General features: G+C 35.2%; 1 protein-coding gene across 3 annotated transcripts in view; it reads right to left on the bottom strand.

Annotated features, from left to right (window-relative positions):
- The window catches only part of stxbp5b (syntaxin binding protein 5b (tomosyn)), a 38476-nt gene extending 14017 nt beyond the window's left edge, over positions 1 to 24459 (bottom strand). The window contains exons 1-17 of one of the 3 annotated variants that reach the window (XM_052620227.1): positions 23927 to 24459; positions 21511 to 21608; positions 9652 to 9733; positions 9371 to 9471; positions 8743 to 8877; positions 8510 to 8573; positions 8317 to 8400; positions 7182 to 7305; positions 6106 to 6184; positions 5467 to 5621; positions 4682 to 4754; positions 4462 to 4609; positions 4318 to 4385; positions 4120 to 4160; positions 3667 to 3887; positions 2245 to 2432; positions 154 to 279 (exon numbers count right to left, since the gene is read on the bottom strand). In XM_052620227.1, the coding sequence (XP_052476187.1) occupies positions 154 to 279; positions 2245 to 2432; positions 3667 to 3887; positions 4120 to 4160; positions 4318 to 4385; positions 4462 to 4609; positions 4682 to 4754; positions 5467 to 5621; positions 6106 to 6184; positions 7182 to 7305; positions 8317 to 8400; positions 8510 to 8573; positions 8743 to 8877; positions 9371 to 9471; positions 9652 to 9733; positions 21511 to 21608; positions 23927 to 24070 (1931 nt within the window). In that variant the 5' untranslated portion in view covers positions 24071 to 24459. The remainder of the gene's footprint in view (positions 1 to 153; positions 280 to 2244; positions 2433 to 3666; positions 3888 to 4119; positions 4161 to 4317; positions 4386 to 4461; positions 4610 to 4681; positions 4755 to 5466; positions 5622 to 6105; positions 6185 to 7181; positions 7306 to 8316; positions 8401 to 8509; positions 8574 to 8742; positions 8878 to 9370; positions 9472 to 9651; positions 9734 to 21510; positions 21609 to 23926) is intronic. The other 2 variants (XM_052620228.1, XM_052620226.1) reach the window with 2 other exon arrangements.
- Positions 24460 to 26673: the final 2214 nt, after the last annotated feature.

Raw genomic sequence — 26673 nt, 5'->3', positions numbered from 1 at the left:
ACAATTATTCAAGCATGGCTGCTAGGTTTTAATATGATGGATCATGACAGATAGAACCTGTCTGAAAGATAATGAACAGCTGTTGTGGAAAGGAAGTGTTTTAATTGCTCAGTAAAAACAGCAGTAGTTTGTGCTGTCGTTTGGTGGACTTACAGGCCATATGCAGAGTTGACGGCCAGGCTAGTGATCTGTTGTGGCGGCTCCCCACTGACCCACACCAGCTGAATGAGCAGCTCCACCTGGTACCCCGCAGACTGTTTGAGAGGAGAACTCCTGACCCTGGTCAAATAAGACATATGACCCAATTAACGACATGCTATCATAAGCACAGACCAAACCATGTGGTCAAACAGACAGACATTTAAGTAAAAATCTGGTCCACATGGCTAAATTTATGGCCCAAACCTGTGAACTTACACAGGAAAAGACCATTTTAGAGGTCGACCGATATAGAATTTTGCCAAAATACCGATAGCAAGGTTGGACCACACTGGCCAATACCGATTAATTAACCGATAACCGACCAGTTTTTAAAATGGATAGTGAAAAAATAAAAATAAATAAATAAATAAATAAAATAGTGCTCAAAAAAAAGAAAAAAGTACTGAACCATACTAATAGTAGTAGTAATAATAATAATAATAATAACAACAACAGTAATAGTTGAAATTACCACACTCTATTAGGGCCCTATGAAATCTGTTAAATTCCTAAATTTCATTATTTCCAAATTCTGTTATTTAAATTTTCTGGATTCTGTTTTTTTCCATTATAATTTTACTCCACACCTTTTTAATAGTAAAATTAAAGTTTATTAATCATAAAGTAAGTCTAATTAAATAAAAATCATTAAACTTCTGCATTTTCAAATCAATTTAATAAAAGTTTAACAAAAATTACATGATCAGGGCCTTATGAAATGTTTAATTTTTTTCTGACCATATTTTTTTTATTGTAACCAAATTCTGTGTTTTAGCATGTCTAATTATTTGAGCGGATAATTTTTAAAAATTTTAATTACTTAAAATTAAGCAAACTTTTTTTTTAGCCAAACAAAGGGGATTTACTATTAAAATAAAAAAATTGAATAAATTGTGTGATCATCCCTTAAAAAATACGGTTTGTTTAATTTTAGTAGTAGTAGGCTATGTACATTCATAGACTTCATAACCGGACTTTTATTTTAACGGGTTGCAAAATAAATGAATACCTTTGCATGTGATGTGATGCTTTTGCTCAAATCAAATGGACAAATGCTCATGAAGTGACTCTCAGAGCAGTTCTGGAGATGTTCTTCATGTGTTTTGGTCCTCATTTAGTCAGACGGCAGACGCTGAAATCACCGCGAGCATCACGCGCGATAAACGGTGAATTCCGTTTTATGAATGGATTCAGCGACTCTGTCCGCGTTTTCTGCATCGCGGGAAACAGAGCCCTACAATTATACCAGCACAATGTTCACTCTTGCACTTTAACTGCTTCTATTATTGAGCACTTAATGATTATCTAATCAAAATAAAAGAACAGCGCGGAGTCTAGGAGAACCCACCTGTGTCACACACACTCCGGACGCGTCGTGTTCAACTCTAGCAGCGGTCTAAAACTGTTTATTTATTCACCAAACAGACACAAGTTTACTTCAAGAATGAACAATGAGCCAAAGAGAAGTTCAGTGTTTAAAAAACGGAGCAAACGGAAAGAGCGATCTATATTAAAGCTCTATAAATGAAGCACATGACCTTTATTAGAGCCACAGAAAGATGAACGTTTTGATGGAAATGCTCAATATACAATTCATTATGTACATTAACAACTATTCGTGGCAAATATAATGTAATTTAACAGAAAACTATGTGAACGGCGCTCTGTCTATCTGAAGTTTAGTCTCTGTTTAGCGTGCAGCATCACGTGTCTAAAACAGCACGTGCTGTGAGTGATTTCAGCCACTAGAGGCCACTCTCGCACTGTATAATGAAAACAGAGCCTTCTCTAGCAACAGACCCAGCCCAGGAAACTATTAGTCGCTCAAGCAAAGGACGAAACGCGGAAAACTATCGGCATGGATTTTTACAGATAACCGATTGTTCCAGCAATCAACTATCAGTAAAACCTAGATTAATCGGTAAAACTGATAAATTGGTCGACCTCTAGACCATTTCATCAACATGTGATGCGATCAAAGTCTGAAGTTTTAGTTTTGTTGTTTTTTCATTAGAGGTGAGTGAATCTGAAAACAGACTGTACTTGAGACAGGGCACGTTATCTCGCAGGCCGTCAGATGAGTTGTTGCTGCTGGTGGAGGGGTGGGACTGAGGAAGGCTGGTCTGAGGGCTGGATGAGGTTCCTGGGGTGGTCACAGCTGACGCCTGCTCGCCTCCGCACTCAGGAGACTCTACTTCATTCAGCTCACAAGGCATACGCACCTCCAGGAGCTGCAGACACAAGACAACTGAAATCAACTCTATACAAACACATGCATGTTTTCAGATCCATATGCCCATAGATGGAGATACAGATATCTATGAACTTCACAGGCAGCAAAAAAAAAAAAAAAAAAAAGTCCAGTCTCAAAATTCATGTCAGGCAGGTTATTCAGGCAGTTGACATGACAATTAATTTTACTCTGCTTACAGAAAGATATATATTCATCATTTTTCATCATTCATCAGAACAAAATTATCTATACAAATCATTTAATACTTTATCATTTATAATATATTTATTTAAATTCTGGAAAGAAACAAAAAAAAAAAATGGATATCTGACATTAAAGGAAATATATACTGTTATCAACATTCCACTGTTATCAAATTTAAACATGATATTTTTATACATGTATTTCTCTTGTAAAGTGACTCACAACATTTATTTCTAATTGAGAAATCTCTCAGGGAGCCTTAATATTATATAATATTGCTAATCTGGGCCCCAAAAGGAAGATTTTTTTAGAGGCTTTGAAGTATAAAGAAAAGTTTTACCAGCAATTAATTACATTTGTAATATTTATATGGAGCTACTTCCATGTTCATTTACTCAGTCCTGCGGTGTGACACCGCCTCATTAAAAAACAAGGTTTTTAACATGAATAAACATAAACAAGTGAGAGCTTTACTCAGTTGTGTTGATGCAGCATATAGAAGTCTAACTGTTGGAAACCATGTTTAATGAAATATCCTGCAGTGTGCATACTAAACTCCATCTAAAATGGCTTTAAACAAACAAAAAAAATCTAATTGCATCATCACCATGCAGCTTTTTGCACCATTATATTAAAGGGTTAGTTCACCCAAATATTAAAACTATGTCATTAATACTTCTTCAAAGTAGTCCATGTGACATAAGAGGGTCAGTTAGAATTTGTTGGAGCATTGAAAATACATTTTGGTCCAAAAAAAAAAAAAAAAAAATGACGACTTTATTCAGCATTGTCTTCTCTTCCGGGTCTGTTGTGAGTGCGTTCACAACCCTGCAGTGACGCTGCTGAAGTACGACGCTGCTGACGTCTTTAATAAAGCATTTGTAATATTGCAGGACCATTTGAAATGAACATGAAAAAAAACCAGCAGCATCTGAAATCTCTCTTAAAAGAATGTATCAATTTTAAACTAATATCATTTTCATTCTTTAACTACACATATATACATCCTGAATTTAAATGGGTCAGACCTGAACCACTTCAGTGGTGACTTCCTGTTTGCTGAACCTGTACACTATGACATGAGCCGATACTCCAGCCACACAGAGCACACGGCTCTCTGGACACCAGGACAGAATCTGGATGGCGAACGGATCTTCATCCACAATTTCAGTGCTGGATTTCTCCTCTTTACTGCGGGGCTTCTCAAACACCTTCGCTGTTTTCAGCTTATACAAAACCTGCAGCATTACTGACAGACACAGAAGATCATTCATCATCTTCAATAGCTGTTGCTCGATGTTTTTTTATTTTAAATCTGCAAAATCTGTAAAAATGTATTAAATGCAGCTAAAAGAGAGCTTTACTCAAAATGGCCAACATATTTATCTGATTATTACTATTTTTCCAACACAAAATAATGCTGTAGACTGTACTTATGATATATTAAATATAAAAGTATGTTTTCTGAGACAAAAACTCACATGCTGAGGCATCCCAAAACTTGATCGATCCATCAGCATGCCTGTTGTTTTAAGAACAAAACAGAAGAAAACAATATCAGCCCTGGCTCCAAACCGAAAAACATTTTTCCTTCTAATACCAAAAAACGATTACCCAAATATTAAATGTGAAAAGGCTTCAGTACAGCAAAGAGAGCATGCATGCAAGAGATTGCTTACCCAGTGATGATTATCTCTGAGAAACTTAGTGTTCCCTGGCCCCAATTACCTCCATTTATCGGCCATTCCTGCATAGAAACACAGATTTGTACCAGCCGTTTTAAGACTATCCATTTTCTTAAACAGCGGAGCGCAGAACGTTACCTTCTTACTGAACCCTTGTCTCTTCTGTCGGGAGCCCACTGAGTAGAGTGCAGGAATGACTTCAGCTGGACAGTCCGCAAAATATTCGCAGCAGGTCACCGGAGACTCGTGGATGGAGAGAGGATAAGGATTCTCAAAGATCGGATACCTGCACAGAGAGCTTTTTATAAAACAGATGAACAAGCGAAGACAGCCTGTTTCACATCTGGCATTTACTCACCCAATTTGTGCAAGATCAATGAGAACCAAATCCTTCTCCAGCAGGACAACAACCGCATAAGGCTCCTGGAAATCTGTGGGGTTACAGAAGGAGTAATTTTAAACACTTAAAGGGGACATTTAAAAAAAATATATATATTTTTTTTTTACTTACATAGTTATTTTTTTTGGATAAATACTTATCGTAACTAGATTTTTATTTTTATTTTTGCATAAGTGATCTACTTTGCAACAACTTTCTGGTCTAAAGATTACTGTTCATTAAAAGAAAATAAATCTAAAGTCTTTTACCCTTCATTACATTGCCCAACGTAGAGCACACAGTTTAGTTTTAGTTTGTCAAGATTTAACTACAGAAATAAAATAAATAAATATAAATAACAAACAGATGTCATAGAAAAGCATATATAAATAATATAAATGTTTATAAAATGTAAATATAATAAATTATCATTTCTCTTATATGTGTGTGTGTGTGATTATTTTGATGAAAAGGAGATTAAAAAACTTTTTTTTACATTATATCTTTCAGCCCAACATGAAGAGCTTAATCTAGTTCTAATTTGTAAAGTTTTAACAACAACAACAACAAATTTAATAATATAAATGATAATACAAAATAAATAATCAAAAAAATTATATATTGAACCTAACTTGAAAAAGATGTAAATCAATGCTGCTATGTTTTCTTTGATTGTATTTTGCCTCGGTTGTTTTAAAGGCACTGTTAAAAATACAGTAAACGTTAAGGGAGAAAATCCAGCGATAGGTGGGGCAGTGACTTGCCATTTGGATATGGGGTTTCACACAGCGTAAGGAAATCCACTATGGGGTAGTCCATCTCCAGCACTGCAGTGCTTTTCCCATGCATCACAGTCAGACAGGCTCGTCTACCCACTGTATCATATGACAAACCTCCACACAGTATCATGAATGGGTCCCTTAACAAAACAAATGAACATATCTCATTTTTCCATGATGCTACGAGAAGCCATGCCAGAGGTGAAACAAATTAATGTTCCATTCAGAAAGACTGGAATGAAGAAAATGATTAGAAGCCATACAAAATGTATTTTCATATTAGCTGTATCTATGTAGGTCTAGTGAAAAATATCATGTCATCCCTGTAAAACCCATAAAACAGAAGCATCTATGCCAGACAGTCTCTCGCAATGCGAGGTTGCACAAGTCTCAAACAATGCATCATGCTCTGTTTGCTACCTGGATGCAACCCTGAGAAAATGTATTGGGTTATTAGCTTTATATTTTATGTCAGTCTTCTGAAAAACTTCATGTCATTTCCTTAATACCATAAAACTGGTGCACCTATGCCAGACAATCTGTTGCAATGCAACGTGTGTAATGCATCTTGCTCGGTTTGCTTCAAGAATGCAACCCTGAGTTCAGCTTCCACTGAAGCCTTACCCAGCCCTGGTAGTTTTGTACTCCACTTTCAGGATGGGTTTGCAAGGCTCCGGCTTCTTTCCATCCTTAGGTTGTTTACCTGGGAGAGAATATTGCATGTTAAACAAGATGTGCATATAAATATGCCTTCATGTATTTTTATTTCATTTTCTATCGCCAGCATCTGGATATTTTTATCATAGGAACCAAATTAAATTGAGGGTAGAAGTCTTTAGGCATCTCATGGTTTGATTCTAAACCATGGAGTCATAATTTGATCCCAAAACCATTTTCGAACCTTGATGATACATTTCTGTGGACAGAGTGTGCGTTTTTAATTAAGAATCACGATGCATTTGTAAAAGTGTTGCTTTGCTTCAGCCGTAAGTATATTATGTTTTTATTGGGGGAAAAAAATCTGCATTATTTAAGCTGAAGTTGTAATATTTTGGAGGTTAAAACACATTCTTCTTCCCCATTTAATGTGCAATGAAATCTAGGGACACTTTCCACATTTCCAGGGTTTACAGAAGCAGAAGTTGTCATCATAGTTGGGTAAAATTCTTTAGTGGTGAACAACTACACAAAATATAATGTTTGCCCTCCCATTCGCACTAACAGCAAAAATACATGATAGCATTTCTATGACTTAACAAATGGGGATTTTTTTTTTTTTTTTAAGAAATTAAATTACATTGGTCAAAAAAGAGAAAGATGTCAAATTTTACATTTAGTTAGCACAAACCAGTTTTGTGTAATTTAATGCCAAGGTAAATGAAACAAATTATAATTTTGATTTATTTTTAATGGAAATACACAAAACTTTAGATTTACAATGGTAATAACAGTGGAAATGTGGTGTCACAGTCTATGAAAAGGGTCCATAAGTAAATCATTTATAGGCTTGCTGATTTTCTAAAATTATAATGACTCGATAAAAACATTGATCTTTTTCAGAAACCTGTTTGGGAACAATCATTTTTATTTTCACTCAAATGGCACACTTCAACTCTACGGTCTTTTGATATTTATTCTGTGCTCCCTGAAGCGCTCAACCTGAGGAACTTGGAAGGGAGTTTATTTGGGCAGAAGCTTACCATGTGGCGTAATGATCTGGGCAGGCTTGGCAGGAGCGCGTATATTCCATGTGGTAAGTGTGCCATCCGAGTGACTGCACACAAACTGTTTTCCCTCGTGATGCCAAGCCACAGAGTGGATCGCCTACATGCCAAACAAAGGATGAGTAATCAACCACAAGAGAAACCAGGTCAGGCAAACTATGGTTCATGTGTTGTGACAGTAAATATGAGTCAACATAAACATAACAAACAACTTAGTTCCGTTCCTTATAGAGAACACAAAGGCTTCTGAAAAAAGGTTGCTTGGTTTAGACTAGAGTTGTTTAAACGATTACTCCATAGATAAATAAAGTGATCTGTCCATTTTGGCACATACTGTATATTTAACCATTTTATTTATTTTTTTGATGTTGTAAAAAAAAAAAAAGGTCATTGGTGTATGTTTTACAAGAAAATGCTATTTAAAAATGTTGTGATTTTTTTTCCCCAAAGCTTCATTATAAATTTAAATTAAGCTATTTTATGGCTTAAAAAAAACATTATTTATAGTATTAGTATTTACATTTTTTACTAAATAAAATATAAAAAATACTAAATTAATTTTTTTTTAAATAAAACTAGTATTTTTTTAACTAGAAAATACTATTTCAGTCTTTCTACTTCAAAATTTCACATTTAATTCAATGTGTTACTTGACTTTCTTAGTAATTAATTGTGAAATTTACTATCAATTTCAGAGTGCTTTTTTTTTTTCTTTTAAAATGATGTGTAACTTTTTATGTGTCATTTACTGTCTTATGATGTGTACAGCAAGTTACCACAAAAAAATAAATAAAACTAATACTTAAATTGAACATGTGAATGGAAGTTTGACTGTTAATGAATTTTAAAGTAAACTTTACTGTATTAAAAAGAATAACGAAATTAATGTGTTTTTGTGATCAGTCACTACTGTCTCATTTAAGTACTTGGAGTACATCCCATCTCTACAGGAGACCTTCCTTCCTTCCATTCATGGATGTTACAGAACAAAAGTAATTAGCATTGTTTAAAGGTCTCCAAGTTTGTCCAAAATTAAAAAAAGACCTAGACCTCAAAAATGTGACATCCAGTTAGGATGGCTGGTCCATATCCTACAATAACAATGCCTCACCTCATCATAGCTGTACCGATAGTCAGCTTTCTTTGATTTCAAGTCCCACAGCACAACTATGCCACACTCAAAACCAATTAAAAGCTGCAAAAAAAGAGAAACAACTTTTCTGAAATTATGCAAACTGAAAGCCGAGCAATCAGAAAGTGTATTGTGGGAATATATTTAATCCAAATGTGTTAAGAATTCATACTTTCCCTTCGTCCATAGGGTTATCGCTGATATGAACAACAGGTCCAGGGTGAGTCTTTGAGGAACTGTTGAAGAGAGGTTAGAGTTTGCACAGAAAATATTTCAAGGTGGTATGCAGAGTTCATGCATGATGACCTTGAGTAAATATTTGTACTTTTAATTAAAATCTCCCAAAGCCAAGAGTAGAAGAAAACACATGAGAATCACTGGAGTGCATGGTGTCTAGACACTCACAGTTCAATGGCTTTGTTCCACATGATCACATAGCCTGAGAGGGTGAAGGACTCCACATTGACGATGTGAATGTTCCCTCTTTCCGTGCCCACGTACAGCCATTTACTCTGAAAGGGCAAATGGCAAAACGTGATCCTGCCAAAGACAAGGAGAGAGCTGACCTTAATCAAAGTGAATTATCTCATACGATGGCGAGCATTTGACTGATTTGTGCCTCGTGACATTATTAAGGACGAAATGGCAATAACAGCAGAGCGAATACTGGAAAAATGAATGAGTCATGGTTGATAAATCAAACGACTGTGCATTATTGCCATTGTGTGTCTTCTGAATGGGACACCAATCATGACTACATGCATCTGAAGACACTTGAGAACATTGTCCTGCCGTCTTGTATCTGAACAAACATTAATTTCAAGCCTTCATGGTCTGTTGATTAACAGAAAATGTAGAAACTCAAAAGTACATTGCCACTTAAAGACAAAAACTTTGAAGGCCCAGTTAAAGGTCAAACTTAGTATTTTCTGAATAAAACCTTGCTGCCATAAAACTTCAGGGAGCCCTTAAAGTGCTTCTCATCAAGTAAGGGAAGTCGTTTGGGGCATGTTGTGTTCCCAAGGATGCTTACCTCTCCCGATTAAATTTAAGAGAATGAAGGATGGCTGGAAGTTTTTGCCTCAGATTCCACAAATGAATACTGTCATCTGCCAAAGCACTAACCAGCGCCCCCTATGGACCAAACACACAGAAACACAAACAATGACTGAAATAAGAGAGCTCTACATTTGTAAATCATTACATTTTGAACAGATCAAAAGACTAAATATGTCAGGATTGTAAGTAGGGAAGTAACCTGGAGAAATTAAAGGAAGAGGAAATCACCAAACAGTTAGTCAAGGCAGAACTCACTTCATTGACAAGAAACTCCAGCTGGATGACAGCCGATCCGCTCTCATGCTGGCAGTAACACTCCACTCCTGCTTGACCAAATCTGTAGACTCAGTTAAGGTACATACATCGTAGAGTCCCTATCAAATGGGCTAAACATAAAATATGACTAAGGTATATAAAAGCACTGCATAACTAAAGGGATATTTCACTCATGCTCATCTAATTAACTGTACCCTCGTCTGATTATCACGTCAATTTAAGAAAAACATCTTGAGCTTTGCAGTAAAAATCATCAGTCGTTTCATTGTACAGAAAGCAGCACACTGTTTGACCAATATTCTCCTTTTTCAAGAAAGAAACTAAATACAGGATGCACTGTAATAGAGAGACTATTTAAATGAATCTGTTGTACATTTTACCATAAATGTTCATGTTACTTCTGAACAACCCACAGACAATGTAAGTAAACCCCCAGGGTTTGGCACTAGAGGGAATCTGTGTTCCAACTTCCCAGAGGTCTGTGCGTCATATTACAGAGGGTCTTGTCCATTGACTTAACTAAATGGATTACACAAAGTCTCTAACCAGAGACTTAAGTCGTGTCTGTGAATGTTGCTTCAGTCCTCTGGAGTAATGCACTGTAAATGCTCCCATAGAGCCCTTCTCCAAACAGGACAAAAACGACTGTCTCAATTCATATTCACCAGAAGCATCGCATACTTTCTTTGTTCATTTAGGCACAAATGCAAGCACTTTTCCATTCCAGCCTTTTATAATGAGTGAGGAAACTGTTGTGTTGTTGGAAGTTTATCCTAATAAGAGCTCATTAGATTCTCTGTTAATAACATAATTCAAACACATCTAAAAGAAAACCCACAGATACTTTACACAGCTTACACTCAGTTTTCACTATTTAACATTTCACAATTTCACCATTATGGGTTCTCCAAAGAACCTTTCAGTGAACACTTCTTAAAATCACCATTTTTGAGAAGTGTGATGAACATAAATAACCTTTTGTGCAATGGAAAGGTTCTTCATTGAACCATACAGCAGATGCCAATAAAGAACCTGTACCTGAACCTGAGTGTAGAATCAATGTCTGTATACTGTAACATACAACACAGGCGAGTATGAAGAGCCATGGGCATCTCGCTCTCCTAATATCCTCAGATTAGAAAGCTTCCTATCTGCCAAATAAAATCACTAAAAAAACAACATATGGACACTGTATGTTCTTGCCTCAGGACATCTAACGCATCTCATGCCAAGGAATGAATGCTAAAACAGTTGACACTATAAACAGGAAATGGTTTTCTCATCCGTACTGAATCAGTGGTTTCCTGCAGCAGTGTGCTAATTTCCTCTTGAGTGACTTAACATATTGATAAAGCCTGAGAGCCCTACAAGCACACAGGACCAGCTTATAGTATGTGAAGCTTGATGGAGTCTAATACATTAAATCTGTGTTCTTCGGTCACGCGCATCCGACCAATGAAATGTATCATACGTCTCTGTTAAACAGATCAATTAAGGGTAAACAACATTGGTAATACTGCGCAAATGAAAAGAGCCATTACACTGAACATGAACGCACCTTGCTTACAGCTCCAGAAAGTGCAATAGGGCAATAAACTAAAAACTTGATAAAATTATTGCCTGTTTTGATGCATTAAGTCTTGTTAATATTTCACTGTAACACAGCTTCTTTATGAAATACACTATAGACACAGGTCTAGAAACTTACAGTTAGCCACTATTATATAGGATTCAAAAACCTAACCTATCAATTTGCTTACATTTATAAGCTTATATTTAGCAAATTCATTGAGTTACAAGGCACCAGACAACATAAAAAGTTGAGCTATTATGATATTATGGACATCAAAAGCTGTCAAGATAACTTTAACATTTCAGCTGCAATCTTTGTACAGGCATGCATCATCATTTTTATTATGGCAGCTAATAAGTACTCTGGCAAAACGATAAGGTCTGGTTTGTTATTTATGTTTTTTGTCATAAAATCAAACATATTTTAAAGAAAGAAAATACAGTTCAGTACTTTTAAATTACTTTCCATTATTTTCTGCATGGAATATTGTCCAATAGTGATGCACCAAAGTTTCGCCAACTAAAAAAAATAATAAAAACATTCCAATAAAACATTACAATGAAATAGTTATAGAGGGCTGAAATTACTTAGAGCACACAACACAGATAAGCTACAAGTAAACATGTCAGCAATGTGGACCAAAAATAATGCTAAAATAGCAATATGCAAAATTTGTTTAGGTGAAACATCAAGATGGGCCTCATTGCAGAGGAATTTTACTACAACTGGCATACTACCAAAACTTTATTTTCAGTTTTCAGGTCAAATTTCCATTTCGATACATCATTTTGGGGGATAGCATTTGGATCTCTCCTACATTCATTTCATGAGATGTGCTGAAGGGAAACCGAACAGGAATGTTTACACAGCAGGCTTGCCTTCACCTGATTTAGCAAATGGACAGAATAAATAACAGAGGGCTGTTATAAATAAGTTTCAGTGGATCACTGACTCATTATTTATTCATAACTGTAAGCATCAAGCCCTTGACCAGCCAGGTTCTCCTCATCTTAAGCTCTCGTGGTGCTGGATCAGAGCCCATGGTCAGACAGCAGCTCTCTCCGTATTTCATGGGAGCCGGAGCCCAACCGAACAAACAGATCGCTGTTCGATTCCATAACTGAATACAACGATCACCACAAACCAGCAAATAACACTCTTTCAGAAGAGACACAGAAGCAAAAATAAAGTAATTAAACTTGGGAAACTCGGTATGCTGCTCAGGGTGTCGTGTTCTTGGGTGATAGGAGTCAAAAAAAAAAAAAAAAAAAAAAAAATTATATATATATATCAGAATTTGTCCTGTTTAATGAATTTTTTTTCACAAAAGTTATTTGAAACATTATACTTTTTATTTGCATTTAATTAGCTTTTTATGAATATAAAATCACTTTTGTGAATTTTCTTTAACGTGGTCTCATGTTTGACCTATGCTGCAGACACTAATGTCATCATTAATAAAAACTACTAGGAACAAAACATACCAATGAACAATTTTTTTTTTTTCCTGAAATGAAATTACTGAAAAAAAGGCATGCAAGTGTTAGCGAAACTAACACTTCATAATAAACAAAAACAAAACAGAATGTATTTTCATTTTGTTTCAACAAATGGCTAACACTTGACTGCACACTTATGGTTATATTTAAATTCAGTTCAGATGTAAAAGCTTCTAAGTGTCGTCTGAAATCTTCATCTAACATGAGCATTTTTATCAAGCTCCTATATTTATGTGAATTTATTTCACTTTATTGGCATAGAAAAGGACGTAATCATTGCCATTAAAGTAACATTACTGAACCTAAACATAGGAGCCTGATAAAAATGAAAATTTTAGTAGAAAATAGCGCCTTAGCATCTGAACTCTTCAAATATACGTTGTGGGGGAAAAAGTTAACTGACTGGTTGCATAGGATGTCAGTCAAAAAGCCACTTCCTGCCTAAATTGGCAATTCTAATGCCAGATTACACATAGTCTGTGAGAATAACTTTAAACAGACCATCCACTAAACATAGGCTTGAGATGAATGCTGGAAAAGATGATTATGTGTGCATAAGCATATGTGAGGATCTGGATTCACTAAAATTTTGGGGGCCAAGACAAAAATCACTGTCCTGTAGTGCAGAACTTTGCTGATCTGTGAGGCTCCATCTGTATAAATTGGCCTAGAAAATACAAAAGTGCTCGTTCTTTCTTATAGCCAGACTAGAAGAAAGAAGAAGGAGTACATTTGTGTTTTCTTAGTTTTTTGCACTGTGGCACTACTTTCACAACAATTTCTCATTACTATAACCCACCTTAATAAAATGTAAAAACCTACTGCAAAATAATCCAATGCAGTCCAATAATAATCTCTCTGACTCATTTTATTCTTTTGATTTTGGGGCTAAATATAATCTGGATTTGTTCTCGACAGGTTTCATGGGATTTATCCCAAAGTCATTTCCGACTAATATTCAATATGTACATGCAACACGATTAGAAACAATAAAAGACGCAAACGAACAAAGCTCTGTAGCGTTTCATATGAGAAACATGAACACAGAAGTTTTACTTTCTAAAGCATCACACTGCCGACCACAATGGGTGACTCACTTCAAACAGCAGGGGCTTCCGCTGAGAGCAAACAGTGCAATCTGATAAGGGTGCTGTCATACTATATGCCCTAATAATACAGGCCTCAAGAGCAAAAGATTACAAAGCAGCTAAAGCGGATAGGCTTGACAACGTTCCCTGCAACCACTGACATTTGTTTCTGGTAACTAAACTAGAACAAGGAGGAGAAGAAGACAAGAGCAAAGCAGAGAGGAGATGTGAATGAAGACGAGATGACGTGGAAGGTGAGGACTACTCAGAAAACTATCCAGAGCTCCAGAAACAACCAAAGCTTTACACACATGCCCCGGTTCAGCAAAGCACGAAGTTGTACATCTTTATTAATAAAACTGCTATCGGAGCATAATTAAAATTCTGTCTCTATGGCCAAGAGCTGCTTGATAAGTTCATTTAATGAGACTTAAATTTATCTAATAAAAAACACAATCTATTAACTAGGAAAGGAAGCTCATCAAGACAAGATTCTTGGCCCAAAGTCTTGCTGGAAAGTTGTTAAAGTTTGAAGGTATATGCCTTAGAATGAGAAAGCATCAAAGTTTGATTTCAACCATTAATTTCACTATGATTTCAATCTTTGACATGGCCATACTCACTCAATATTAAAAATATAAAGATTACATTTTCACAGGATGTTTTACATCTTTATGTAACATGGTTTTATGTAGAAAATAGTAAATAAATAAAGAGGGTCTGTAAAATAAAAATTATAAATGATAGAAACATTAGTAATTTTAACAGCACTAAAATAAACCATATGGGCCAATTTTATTATAATTTTTAATTTATTTATTAACAATTGAAAAAAACGTATAAGGCTTGCACTTTAAGTGACAAACTGGTGTGCATTAGAGCCTTTAATTATTGTTCTGTATTAATGAGCTGCTTACTGACACACACAAATATCGGAAATCGCGCAGCTCACACATCCAGGAGAAAATAAACTTGTCAACGCTGCCCCAGAATTGAGATGGGGAAAGGGGAAGGGCTAAGGGGTAGAATTGGGATTGGGCCTAAGTGTTCTCGTTGCTAGGGTGTAGATAGGCAGTTGCTAGGGCATTGCTAAGCGAACATACAATAGACAAAGACAGACAGAAACATAACGGCATTGTTAGGTCGCTGTTAAGATACTCTGAATGGGTTGCGTTGCTAGGACACTGCTTTATAGATGATAAAAATATTTATATCTAATATCTTCCAATCTACAGCAGAATTTGGTGTGCTTCTACAACATGCTACTGCAAACAGACATGCACATACCACATTTATGACAAGCAAGAAACATAAAACTATAAAACTATTTGAGTCCACGCCTTGTACTCTCCCTTCCTCATCCCAGCTGAACTTGAGCCATTAGTGGGTTTCAGAGTGATAAAGCCGAGATCGGATCTGTCCAAACAAGATTAAGAACAGTAAACAAACAGGCCCTGGGTGCCTTAAACTCTGGAGGTGTCTCAAATGGCCGTTATTTAAAGCACTTGGAGTTGGATGCTGCCAACAGCAACCAACAAGAGCAGCAGAGCAGTACATGGTCTTAGATCACGGGGCAATCAACACTGAAACACCACTGATGATACTAAAAATAGCACAAATCAATTCAATTTATACCACGCTTAAGCTGAATAAAAAATTCTTCAAACATGAATTGTAGAGTGCCACTGGCTACATAAATAAGCATGTAGAGAACTAAATTTGATATCAGTTTTCAGCACACATTTCCTCCTCTTGGTGAGATCTGGGAGGCACTTCCTCATTCAGACACTTTTCTAAATCCACAATCCTGAGTGGTTTGATTAACGGTTATATATTAACTTCTTAACGGTCAGCGTCCTTGCTAGCAGGATGCTTGACACTCTTTTTTATTGCCTTTTTCCCAATCACATATTTTAGTAATCATCCTAATTTAGATAATCATTTAAAAGTTTAAACACTCAAAAGCCATCTTGTGAAAACAGTTTTGTAATTGGACGTTGTAATACCTTGAAAATGGCACTTTAAATCCTTTTTAAAGGCTCCCCCTCCAGTGGAATACATTTACTAAAATATTTCATAATCAAAACCTTTTCTTATCTTAACAAAACACATATTCTTTTAAAGGTCTGAGTCTCAAGATTCAATACTTTTTGTGTGTGTGTGTGTGATCAAAGTAATGTTGTGACAGAAATGTATATATATATGTGACAGGAAAATGTTTAAAAAAGTATTTTTCATATAGCGCCTTAAGAAAATCTCACAAGATTCAAAATTTTTGTGATATCAACTCCAAATCTGGAAAATAACTTAACATATGGTCTTGATTTAGAGGTCGACTGATTGATTAATTGGTACCAATAGTTAACTGCTGGGGGGGGGGGACATGCCACAGTGCGCCACTCACACAGTTTTACATTAAATCACATTATATCTGTCCCAAACCATAGTTAATGTCCATGGGCAACGATTACATTTTTTTTTTATCGCATTATTGTCTGTGATTAACTGCAATCGTACTATTATGCACTAAACTAATAATGCATTCAAAAGTAGTGTATTGTGCACTTTTTTTTCATTTAAAGTAGGCCCACTGCTATATGAACAAAAGTGTAATAACATTTGGTTTGTAAACATTTTATACAAAAAAGGTGCTTTTTACAGCAATGGTCCTTTTATATAGTAGCAGTTAACATATTTATTGTAGCCTAAATCTCAAATTATAACAATGTAATTAAATATAAAACCAGCCATTTGTCACTACCAGGACATTAATGTTTTTATAGAAAATATTTTATAGTTTGTTATAGAAAAAACAAGTTATGCTTTGAGTCCAGAGCCTCGATCATAACATTATAACAGACACCTTCCTGTTAGAGACCTGCATGATCGCAGGACCCATCGCAGTGGAGTGCGTTGTGGGACTTGTGGGTAAGGACTTGTGTGTGCGGGATGCGGGAGAATGATTAGGGTGTGCTCACACTGGGCAATCTTTCCCATGCCGGAGAGAGTTTGACCCCTAAAGCCTGGTTCATTCGACTTCTGTGATCGCTCTGTTTAGCAGTCCCTGGCTCGGTTGGAAGAGGTGGGCGAGAGTGCTTCTGATACGTGCTGCATGATTGCATGAATATTTGAGCAGCAAAAGCGATAGATCTGTAAAGCTATATATTGTGAGAGGGACGTGTGTTACAGTGTCCCATACAACTCAAAATAATAAACCACAAAATTAATAAAACATTCACTCCACTTGTGTTGAGCGAGAGTGCTTTTCTGCTGTCTTCACGAGCTATCAGAAACTACTTATAAAGTCATGATTACGAGCTCGTTGCATTCTTTTCTGTTAAAAATAACAGTCGACAGTAGTTTGTGAATGTTGATGCTTAGGAATTTTGGGTTTTCATGAGCTGTATGCCAAAATCATCAGTATTAAAACAATAAAAGACCTGAAATATTTCAGTTGGTGTGCAATGAATCTAAAATATATGAAAGTTTAATTTTTATCATTACATTATGGAAAATAGTGAACTTTTATCACAATATACTAATTTTTTGAGAAGGACCTGTATATATAATTTGTTTACTGACTTTAATGACCTACAAGCTTTTGCAGCAGGTGGGAAATACAACTTCAGTTATGTGAAATAGATGTGAACATTGTAAATTGTGTTAAACAGAGCTGAGATAGCAACATTCTTGTTGGAAGATGGAAGTATAAACAAAGGAATAAAAATATTTAATAAACAAAAATGAAATGAAATGGATGTTTATATCCTGTGCAAATCTGATAAGATTTCTTTCTACAACTCTCAATTATAGCATGTCTGCAGCACAAACATGTGGAATGAGTTACAAGCCTAAGTTTCATATTTAGTGTATATAAATTTGTCATAGTTCTCCTCATATATAAAAAAAAAAAGGTGAAATCGTATATCTAATGAACTCTTTAGCACATTAGATGATTACGCTAAAAACTGGATCAATCAATTAAATGTACATCATGCTACAGTCTAATAAAAAAAGTAAGTTGCGTATAATAACTGTATAACCTATACCAGCAGTCTTCCAGCATTATGCAGTACACATCTTTAGTGAGACGGTTGTGAAAAAGGAAAGGATGAAAGAAAGTCACATTCTAAAACAACAGAAGGCAACTTCCTCGTTTGGTAAACCACAGTGGTTTGTGGTGTTTCTACACACACATGCAAAGAAGGCTTTCCTCACTCGACTTACAATGTAAAAATGTGATGCTCAACTCAGGCTCAGGCTTTTCAAGTTTTTGCGGGTTAAACGCAGAAGATTCTGATTTCTTGCTTTAAACATATCATAAATAAACACTTAAATAAAAATGTTTTTAAACGCTTTCATTGGCAGTGTTTGATTAAGCTTTCAAGTCTTAACCATGCATAAAACTTCATCAGATCACAGTGCATAATCAGAACAAAAAGCATTCGACAACAATCTATTCATAGATTATTTATGCATGATAAAACCTCACAAACGTTTGCTCCTTAGCTCTGTAATTTGGAAAAACATTACCAAGAGGCAACGAGGCTGCATATTAAAGAGCTCTTAACTGTTTTCATGCCGCCAAGCATTTCTAACAAACTGCTAGTATTTAATATCAAGCCAAGACAGCTGAAACTCCTCCAAACTCCTCCAAGTCCAGCAAGGTTTCTATATGAACACATAGATAGAGACACAAGGGACCAATCATTTAAAATTAGATATAACTGTTAGTAAACACCTCATTGAGTTTGTGTCAGCTGAGCTGTGGCGGTGTTTCCCAATGCTGGAGGCAATGAGGCAAATCGATACATCCTGTCTTTTGATAAATAGCCCAATCGACTGAATGACAGTAAGCCCATCAGCTCTCTCTGCACATTAACACATCCAGGCAACAGCTGAGCAAGAGGAGTGAGCCAATCAACTCAAACACTGCAGTTCTCCAGCACAGGAAATGCTGACCTGGTGGGTGGCTTGTGACTTTGCACAAGGACAAAATGCCATTGACACAGTAAAGTCTTGGACAACGCACTGCACAACATTAATCTGATTCAAATCTGACAAAAACAAGTCTGGCCTTCAACAATGCAATCTTTTCTGGTACAGACGGGCCATATAACTAAAATCATGTGTCATGGTGTATTTCACAAAACAGATGATCACATAAAATATTTTTGGGAAGTAGACATGCAGTGTGACATTCTAATACATTTTTGATAAACAGGATAAGGTAAAACAGACAACAAAGAATTTGTAAAAAATAAAATTTCATAGGGCACAGTTCATTTTAAGTAAGTTTTTATACTTCAAAAAAGTTTTGAAATCAACTGATTTGCTTTTGATTGTTAACATTTAATTAAACCATTAAAATGGAATCCATAAATATTGCTACGGAACACTGAAAACAGACTTTGTTGGGTCTGAAAAGTCATTTTTATTCAACTGTTAACGAATTCTTTGTTAAATTGTAGAAATTTAATTATTTAAATTAATTAGACACTTTTTAATTGCTGGAATTTAATTAAATCAAAATCCAGAAATAAATATACATTTTTAGTAAAATGAATAATAAGGATAAAATATTTTTGGGATCAAATATTTTATAGGGCCCCAAAATGCTTCCATTATTATTATTTTGTCAAATTTCAAATCAATAATTTTTTTTAAATGCATAAATGTCATTATTTCAATTATTTAGACATGCTTTTGATTGTTGTAGTGTTGTCAAAAGACCCGGTACTTTTGGTACTTTTAGAATGTGATACTCCTACTTCTACTTTAAGGGGAAGTCATGGCCTAATGGTTAGAGAGTTGGACTCGCAATCGAAGGGTTGGGAGTTCGAGTATCGGGCCGGCAGGAATTGTGGGTGGGGGGAGTGCATGTACAGTGCTCTCTCCACCTTCAATACCATGACTGAGGTGCCCTTGACTAAGGCACCGAGCCCCCAACTGCTCCCCGGGCGCCGCAGCATAAATGGCTGCCCACAGCTCCGGGTGTGTGTTCACAGTGTGTGTGTGTGTTTGTGTGCACACTTTGGATGGGTTAAAAGCAGAGCACGAATTCTGAGTATGGGTTACCATACTTGGCCGCATGTCACGTCACTGAAAAAATTTATAAAACTTTTTAAATAAATAAGTCACACAATTTTCTTCCATGTTTTAATTTTAATAGCAAATCAATGTTAAAATTTCATTAATTAAAAGACAAATTCAAATTGGGTGAAACTTGTTTACTTTTTTTTCATAATTACTTTTAGAAAAACTTTAAACACATTTGTAAATAAGTATAAAGAATGGCACTGGTTTTATTTTTAGTGATAAAAAGTTTTTTTCTCTCAATTATTTTAACTATTTAAAGATTGTAAGAAGAGATTGTCTTTTTTTACTTTTTGCTTTTAATTTTACATACAGCACAGATTGTTTAATTGTTTTATTTTGGTGTTCAAAGTTATTGTCTGTTCTGGATTTTGAATAACAAATCAAAATAATATTACAATAAAAAAAATCAAAAAAAAATCTACAATTGCACAGTTTACAATAAAACACCCAGCCCTACTCTATAGCGGTTCCTTTTGACAGAAACAATGGTGTGGTGTTAATCTGAATATGAAAACACTCAGAAATAAGCTGGTGCAGATTGGCTGAGTGTGTGTGGCTCTAACAGACGTGCCCAGCAGGACCAGCGATGTTTCCAGCACGTGCAAGGTGGCTTTCTGGCAGAGTCGGCAGCACCAATGATGAGACAAGCTCTGCAACATATGGCAGTGGAGCTGCTCATGCTACAGTGGAGATATCACTAATGAGCACAGCTCCTCTAGGAATAAAGACCCTGCTTCTAGGAAATGTGCCTCTGAAATGAGGCTGCTCATATACATGACTCTGTGAGAAACTGGCTCCTTTGATATGTACCGCCTGGAATCAACTGACTTTCTCACTGATGACTTAGCATATACTACATTAAGGCATCAGTTTTGAAATGCTTAACGTTTATATGTTTTGCATTTTAGTCAAGCAATGGAGGTAAAATAGAAATGTGGCCAGGCTAATATATATATATGATTTTTTTTTGTCTAAATAAAAGATGTGTGAATGTTTAAAAACACAGAGCATAAATGCACATTTTTAAATCAAAATACTACTGTTTCCGCCATTTTTAAAAAGCCACGAGTCACATTTTACCACAGTCAATATATATTTTTTAAAAATATATAAAACATCTGCATTATATCAGCCACCCTGCCTTAGATATTGTCATCGAGATCTGTAACGGAGTAACATGTATCAAGTTTATCAACAATACTAGGCATGTTGATTTGCTGATGCTAATTTTTCCACAAGCCCAGAGTTTCTTTCAGTTAATAGCTACTATGAAGCTTCTCTAGGGTAAATATTCATATCCCCTGGGGAAACAGCAAGACTCTTAGAAGTTGATTTGCCAGAGGATGTTGTTACTTGTATTTTGCAATTTAATCATTTGTTTGCATGGAGGTTAGTAAAAAAAGAACCACACATGCTTTGAACAAGTTAATTACTTTGTGCAACAAGACTTCCAACACAGAAGGGTGTGAGGACTGCCTTTGTTTAAATATACACACACAACAAGACTGCATTTGACACTTATTTTTCCTGATGGTAAGTTAGGCTGGGTATGTTACCAACTCTTTATATAAAAGGATACAGTCTCAGGGCTCCACTCTGTGTGCCAATAGCCAGAATTTTCTGCACAGGGTCAAAAGCCATGGAGGAGGGTTGATAGGGAAAGCCATGTCGCACTGTCTGTGAAGCAGAAGATGATCTGCATTAAACTACAAACATGACAATGGTGTTCTTAAAGGCAAAGCTCAGCCAAAAATAGTACTAAATAAAAGTAATACTGAAGTAATACTAAAACATACTAAATTACTATAACACACTGAAATGAAAATGAAACTGAAGATATATAAATAACAAAAATGCAGGATTAAAATCAATTTCAAAATTTTAACAAAAACTATAATAGTATATCAATGATACTAAAATAAAACTGATACAAAGACAAGATTTCCTCAGGAGACTGAAAATATAAAGACAGTTTAACGTGCTTTTTGGAGATTTACACACGTTATTGCATTCATAAAGCTCTGTTTGTGTTACATGGAAAGTCTGTTTGTGTTCCATGGATATACTCCATGAGAATCAGTTATTAACAAACATTTTTGGGTGAAAAATACACAGGAAGCATGATTCCGTGTCAATCATTTATAGCAAAAGAACCTGTGAAAGACCAGAGCAAAGAAAACATGATGTTGGTTAAACATTGCATATGCAAAAACATCCTTACGTCAGTGCATATTCATGATATAGCCTAGTTTGATTAAGTCAATATAAATATATGTGAGGGACATTGATGGTCCTTGCAGATAACACCAAAACAAAAATGAACAAAAGGGCTATATCCAACCGTGTGGAGGAACACAAACAAGTAATGACGATTCAGGAAAACAAAAGTCATTCAAAGCAAGTCCTCTTTTCTTATTAGTGGCTTTAGTAATTAGGTGGGGGCCGGGGAATCCAATTAGGACTTAGTTACACAGAAATTAAAACAAATATTAAAGATGAGGTTCAGAACAAGGGATGCTGAGAAGCTGAAGTTGACAGCTAACTAACATCTGAATTACTGTAGTGGTGGTACCATGGTAAAGTTATTATATAAAAGGGAAATACTTTAATATTTACCATGCTACTGAATGATTACCATACTCATGTGTTCTGGTATTACAAGGAATTTTTTATTTAGTGAGACTAACTACTCATTCTGTAGGTAAATATTTGAGTAACACTATATTATTTTGGCCATTTTCTGGGGACAGTCAAAGTTTTTGGTGTCCTGTTCCCAAACATGGCTCCATTTAACATCCCACATATGAATCATATATACACTACAAAAACAAAAGTCAAATCAATATAGCTGGTTACCAGAGCATTTGTGTAGTGACAATTACATATCCAGAAAACACATATCAAAAAGCCTAAATAAAAACGCCTAACCATAGAGATAGTGAGGATCCATTCCAAACACTCACAAATTACATTGGAAACTTTAAAAAGTTGATTCAATCTGAGAAAATGTAAATACTAAATATGTTGACATTTAATTTAATCCATTACTCCATATTTAAAAATATATTGTTAAATCGTTTTAGTTATCAGATGTTATCTTACTTTATTTTGTCATTTTGTTATAATTTTTTGGGAGGGTTATTTACTATTTTCTTAGCGCGATTGTTTGTGAAAGGCTTAAAGTCAGTTTGAACCACACAAAAAAAAAAAAACATAATAAAAAAATTCAAACATGAATTACAGATAAAACCAAGTGAAAACCAAAATTAATAATTTTGTGTTCAAACGAAGTAATTCGTAACGTAAACGTACAGGTTAAAAAAAAAGAAAAAAGAAGAAGAACAAGTTGGAATGAATAAATAATGACAGAATATCCCTTTAATGATATTTTGATCACTTAACTAGGAAATTCTACAATTTAAAAAAAACGTAATTTTTTAACTGACTTATCTCAGGGATAACCCGTTTAGTTAATACACAGTCAGCGAATTAGAATATGAACAATCCGTTCACATTAGTAAAAGAGTCGATTTGTTCTAAAATCCGAATTAAACTGCATGACTAAACAATAAGCACAGGTATTTATTGACAGACAAGACTGGCACGTCTTTCTATAAGACAGAAAAGACTCGGTCATTCTAACGTTACCTCATAATAACTTGAATATCAGTTCCGCTCGTTCCGAAAAGTTAAATTAATTCGTCTTAAAATAACCGCCACCGATTCGTCAACCGTCAACTCTGGCCTCACGCGAGCGATTAACGTTAATCTCGTGAACCGACCTTTGGGTTATTATTCCAGACGGTGATGGTTAATTAAAACCGACTCTGAGGTGATTTAACCGATTTGAAAACCGTCGACCGTTGGCAAACTGCTTTTTAAAGCGTTCTTCTCGCGCGCATTAGAATTAGAATACTGAGGCGAGTTGGCGCCACTCTCCCACCCCTCCCTCACCTCCCCCGCATATGATCACACATCACAGTAACTAATCCCACCTTGCAGAGCTGGAAATGCTCTGACTGCAGGGTCTCCTGAATCATGTCATTCTCCCTGTTTCCCGACGCGGCATTGGAGGATGAGGAGGAGGAAGACGCCGCAGTCAAGCCGTCCAGCACCTTCCTGATATTAAACTTCTTCATATTGCCTCCAGCGAATGCGAAATGAATGCAAAACGTGCATCAACAGAGCGAGGATAAACAGACGGCGGCGGAGACAGCCACACAAGCGCACTGGTGCTGTACTCGTCCTGATGTCAGAGTTGTGAGCCCGTCTCGTGACCGAGCGAATGACATGATGATTCCACGCTCATTTCCTTAACACGGCTTTCACTTCTCACTTCTTTTTCATTTTAATCGCAACACGGGCTGCGTAATCCAGTTAGATTCGGCCAATCTCGCTGTGTTCCGTTCCCCCCTGCTGCTAACGCGGAAACGCAGCGCGCTGCAATCACCGCGACGCGTCTGCGCTGTGGAAGCGATACCCGGATGTGCGCGAGAAACGCCGCTGCTACTCACTGACTCTGGATCAGCGCTTGGCTTATGGAAGTTATCTATAATAACCTTCAGGAAAGTCAACAGTCCCAACATTAGATGATGATTATGATGAAGATAAGGGCCATGACCCACCCTGATGGCTTTAATAGGTTTCATAGTAGGCTACACTCAATAATAATACAGATATTGAATCGATATAAAAAAGCATGATCAAATAATATTCAATAAAATAATACTATTCAAAGTGTATTATAATGATCTAAATATATTATTATACATAATTCAAATAACACTGTTATTATTGCCTAAAAATATTTAACAAAGTAATAATATTTTGATTTATTGTTATAATATAATACAATAATTTAATACTGTTATTTTATAATAGATCATAATTTTCTCTCTTATCGTCCCAAAATATAATAAAAAAATATTATTGTACTTCTGGTTAGATGCAAACTGAATTTCATTAGCTCTGTACTTGTACTCTGCATAATGACAATAAAATTTAATCTAATCTAATCCAAAAAAAAATAAAAAATACATGTTATGTATAATACTGTATTATAATAAAATTACAATATTTACTTATATAAATGTAACTAGATAATATCATAATCATTATTATTATTATTTAAAATATAAATGTATATATTTATCTAATCGCAATTACAATTATGGATGCCACAATTACGTTATCATTCAAAGTCCACTTATGTTATTCTGCGTGCTTTATTATTTTTTTCCCCCTTCTACATGTTAACTGAAGGCTTTTTCCATTGTTTTCATTTTAGTTTTAGTATAACAGTATACCATTCATATATCTATATATTTTCTTTTATATAATTTAAAGAAGAAACCAATCTGAAGTATTTTCACCCTGTATATTTTCATATAAAAATACGGCATGGACTTGCTTCAAACAATGGTATAAACATCATTCAGTGTAAATTGTGATAATCATAATTAATAATCGCAATTACAATTTCAAGGGAATAATCGACAGTTATGATTTTTGGCAGAACCATGCAAAATCATACCTTTTCCTCTCTTATTGTCCAAGAAGAAAAAAGGGTATGTTATCTGAACCTTTCTGACAACATACAACATCTGAAGTTGGCTCTATTTGCAGAAGTTGTCACAAGGGGAATCTGACATTATGTATTCTATTATAATAAAAAATAACATTAAGCAAAAGAAGCAAAGAACAAATCATAAACATCAAAAATACATAAGGCAACAAATAGGAATCAATACAGTACTGGTTCATCAGGTCGTCTGGGACTCTCAGTCTGGGTACAAAATATTCTCAATGAAGCCTGGCAGACACGTTTGGCTCGTCCCACCTGTAATGGATCCTGTTTCCGGATGCTTGGTAACAGTCTCCACAGTCTCCTCTCAGTGTCTCAGGAGTTTAATGATGTCCTTTTCAATCCAACACTATTGAGTATGGAGAAAATATAATACAGTCGTATATAATACTGTGCATACATAAAAAATGCAGTGTATAATTATGCATTTTGGGACAGTGGTTCGAAATATAATTTGTATATTGGTTGCTTTATCTTCACAGTAGCTTTAAACTAAACTTTAAACTTAAACTATATTTTTTAAACATTTGAAATTGTACCATCTCGGCTTCATTATGGGTAAACAACAAACTTCAGTCAGAGAAACTAATTTATTCCAGCACAAATACTGTTCACTTTGTGTTTCAGCCACTAGATGGAGCCATAATCATTCTTCCATCCCAAATCAACATTGACAGAAATGAGGTTGAGAGCTGCTACATTCTATTTCTGTTCAGTCATATGTTGGACATTAACTGAAAAATAAACAATTTCTATGTTATAAGAGAGAATGTCTCAATTATATAGCATCATCAGCAATACTATCTGAGAGCAGTGAAAATATTAGTATTTTGGATCTTTTTTTAAAATGTAATTTTACAATTATAATTTCAGCATTAAAAATGTAATGCAAAAAAAAATTACAATTGTGGTACCACTTTGCAATAAGGTCCCATTAGTTAATGTTAGTTAATGCATTAACTAGCAATGAGTGATACATCTGTTGCTGTTTATTAATCTTAATGTTAGTTAATAAAAATACAATTGTTGTTAGTTCATATTACCTCAGTTCTATTAGGTAATATCGACATCTTAACAAATATTGAAATTAACATTAAGTAAGATTAATATTTTTTCACATTCATGTTTAATAATTAATGTTAACAAATAGTTATGTTA

Source organism: Carassius gibelio, chromosome A17, assembly GCF_023724105.1.
Source record: "Carassius gibelio isolate Cgi1373 ecotype wild population from Czech Republic chromosome A17, carGib1.2-hapl.c, whole genome shotgun sequence".
Classification (NCBI taxonomy): Eukaryota; Metazoa; Chordata; class Actinopteri; order Cypriniformes; family Cyprinidae; genus Carassius; species Carassius gibelio.
The sequence above is the reverse complement of the archived record's forward strand: the minus strand, read 5'-3'. Positions and strand labels throughout refer to the sequence as shown.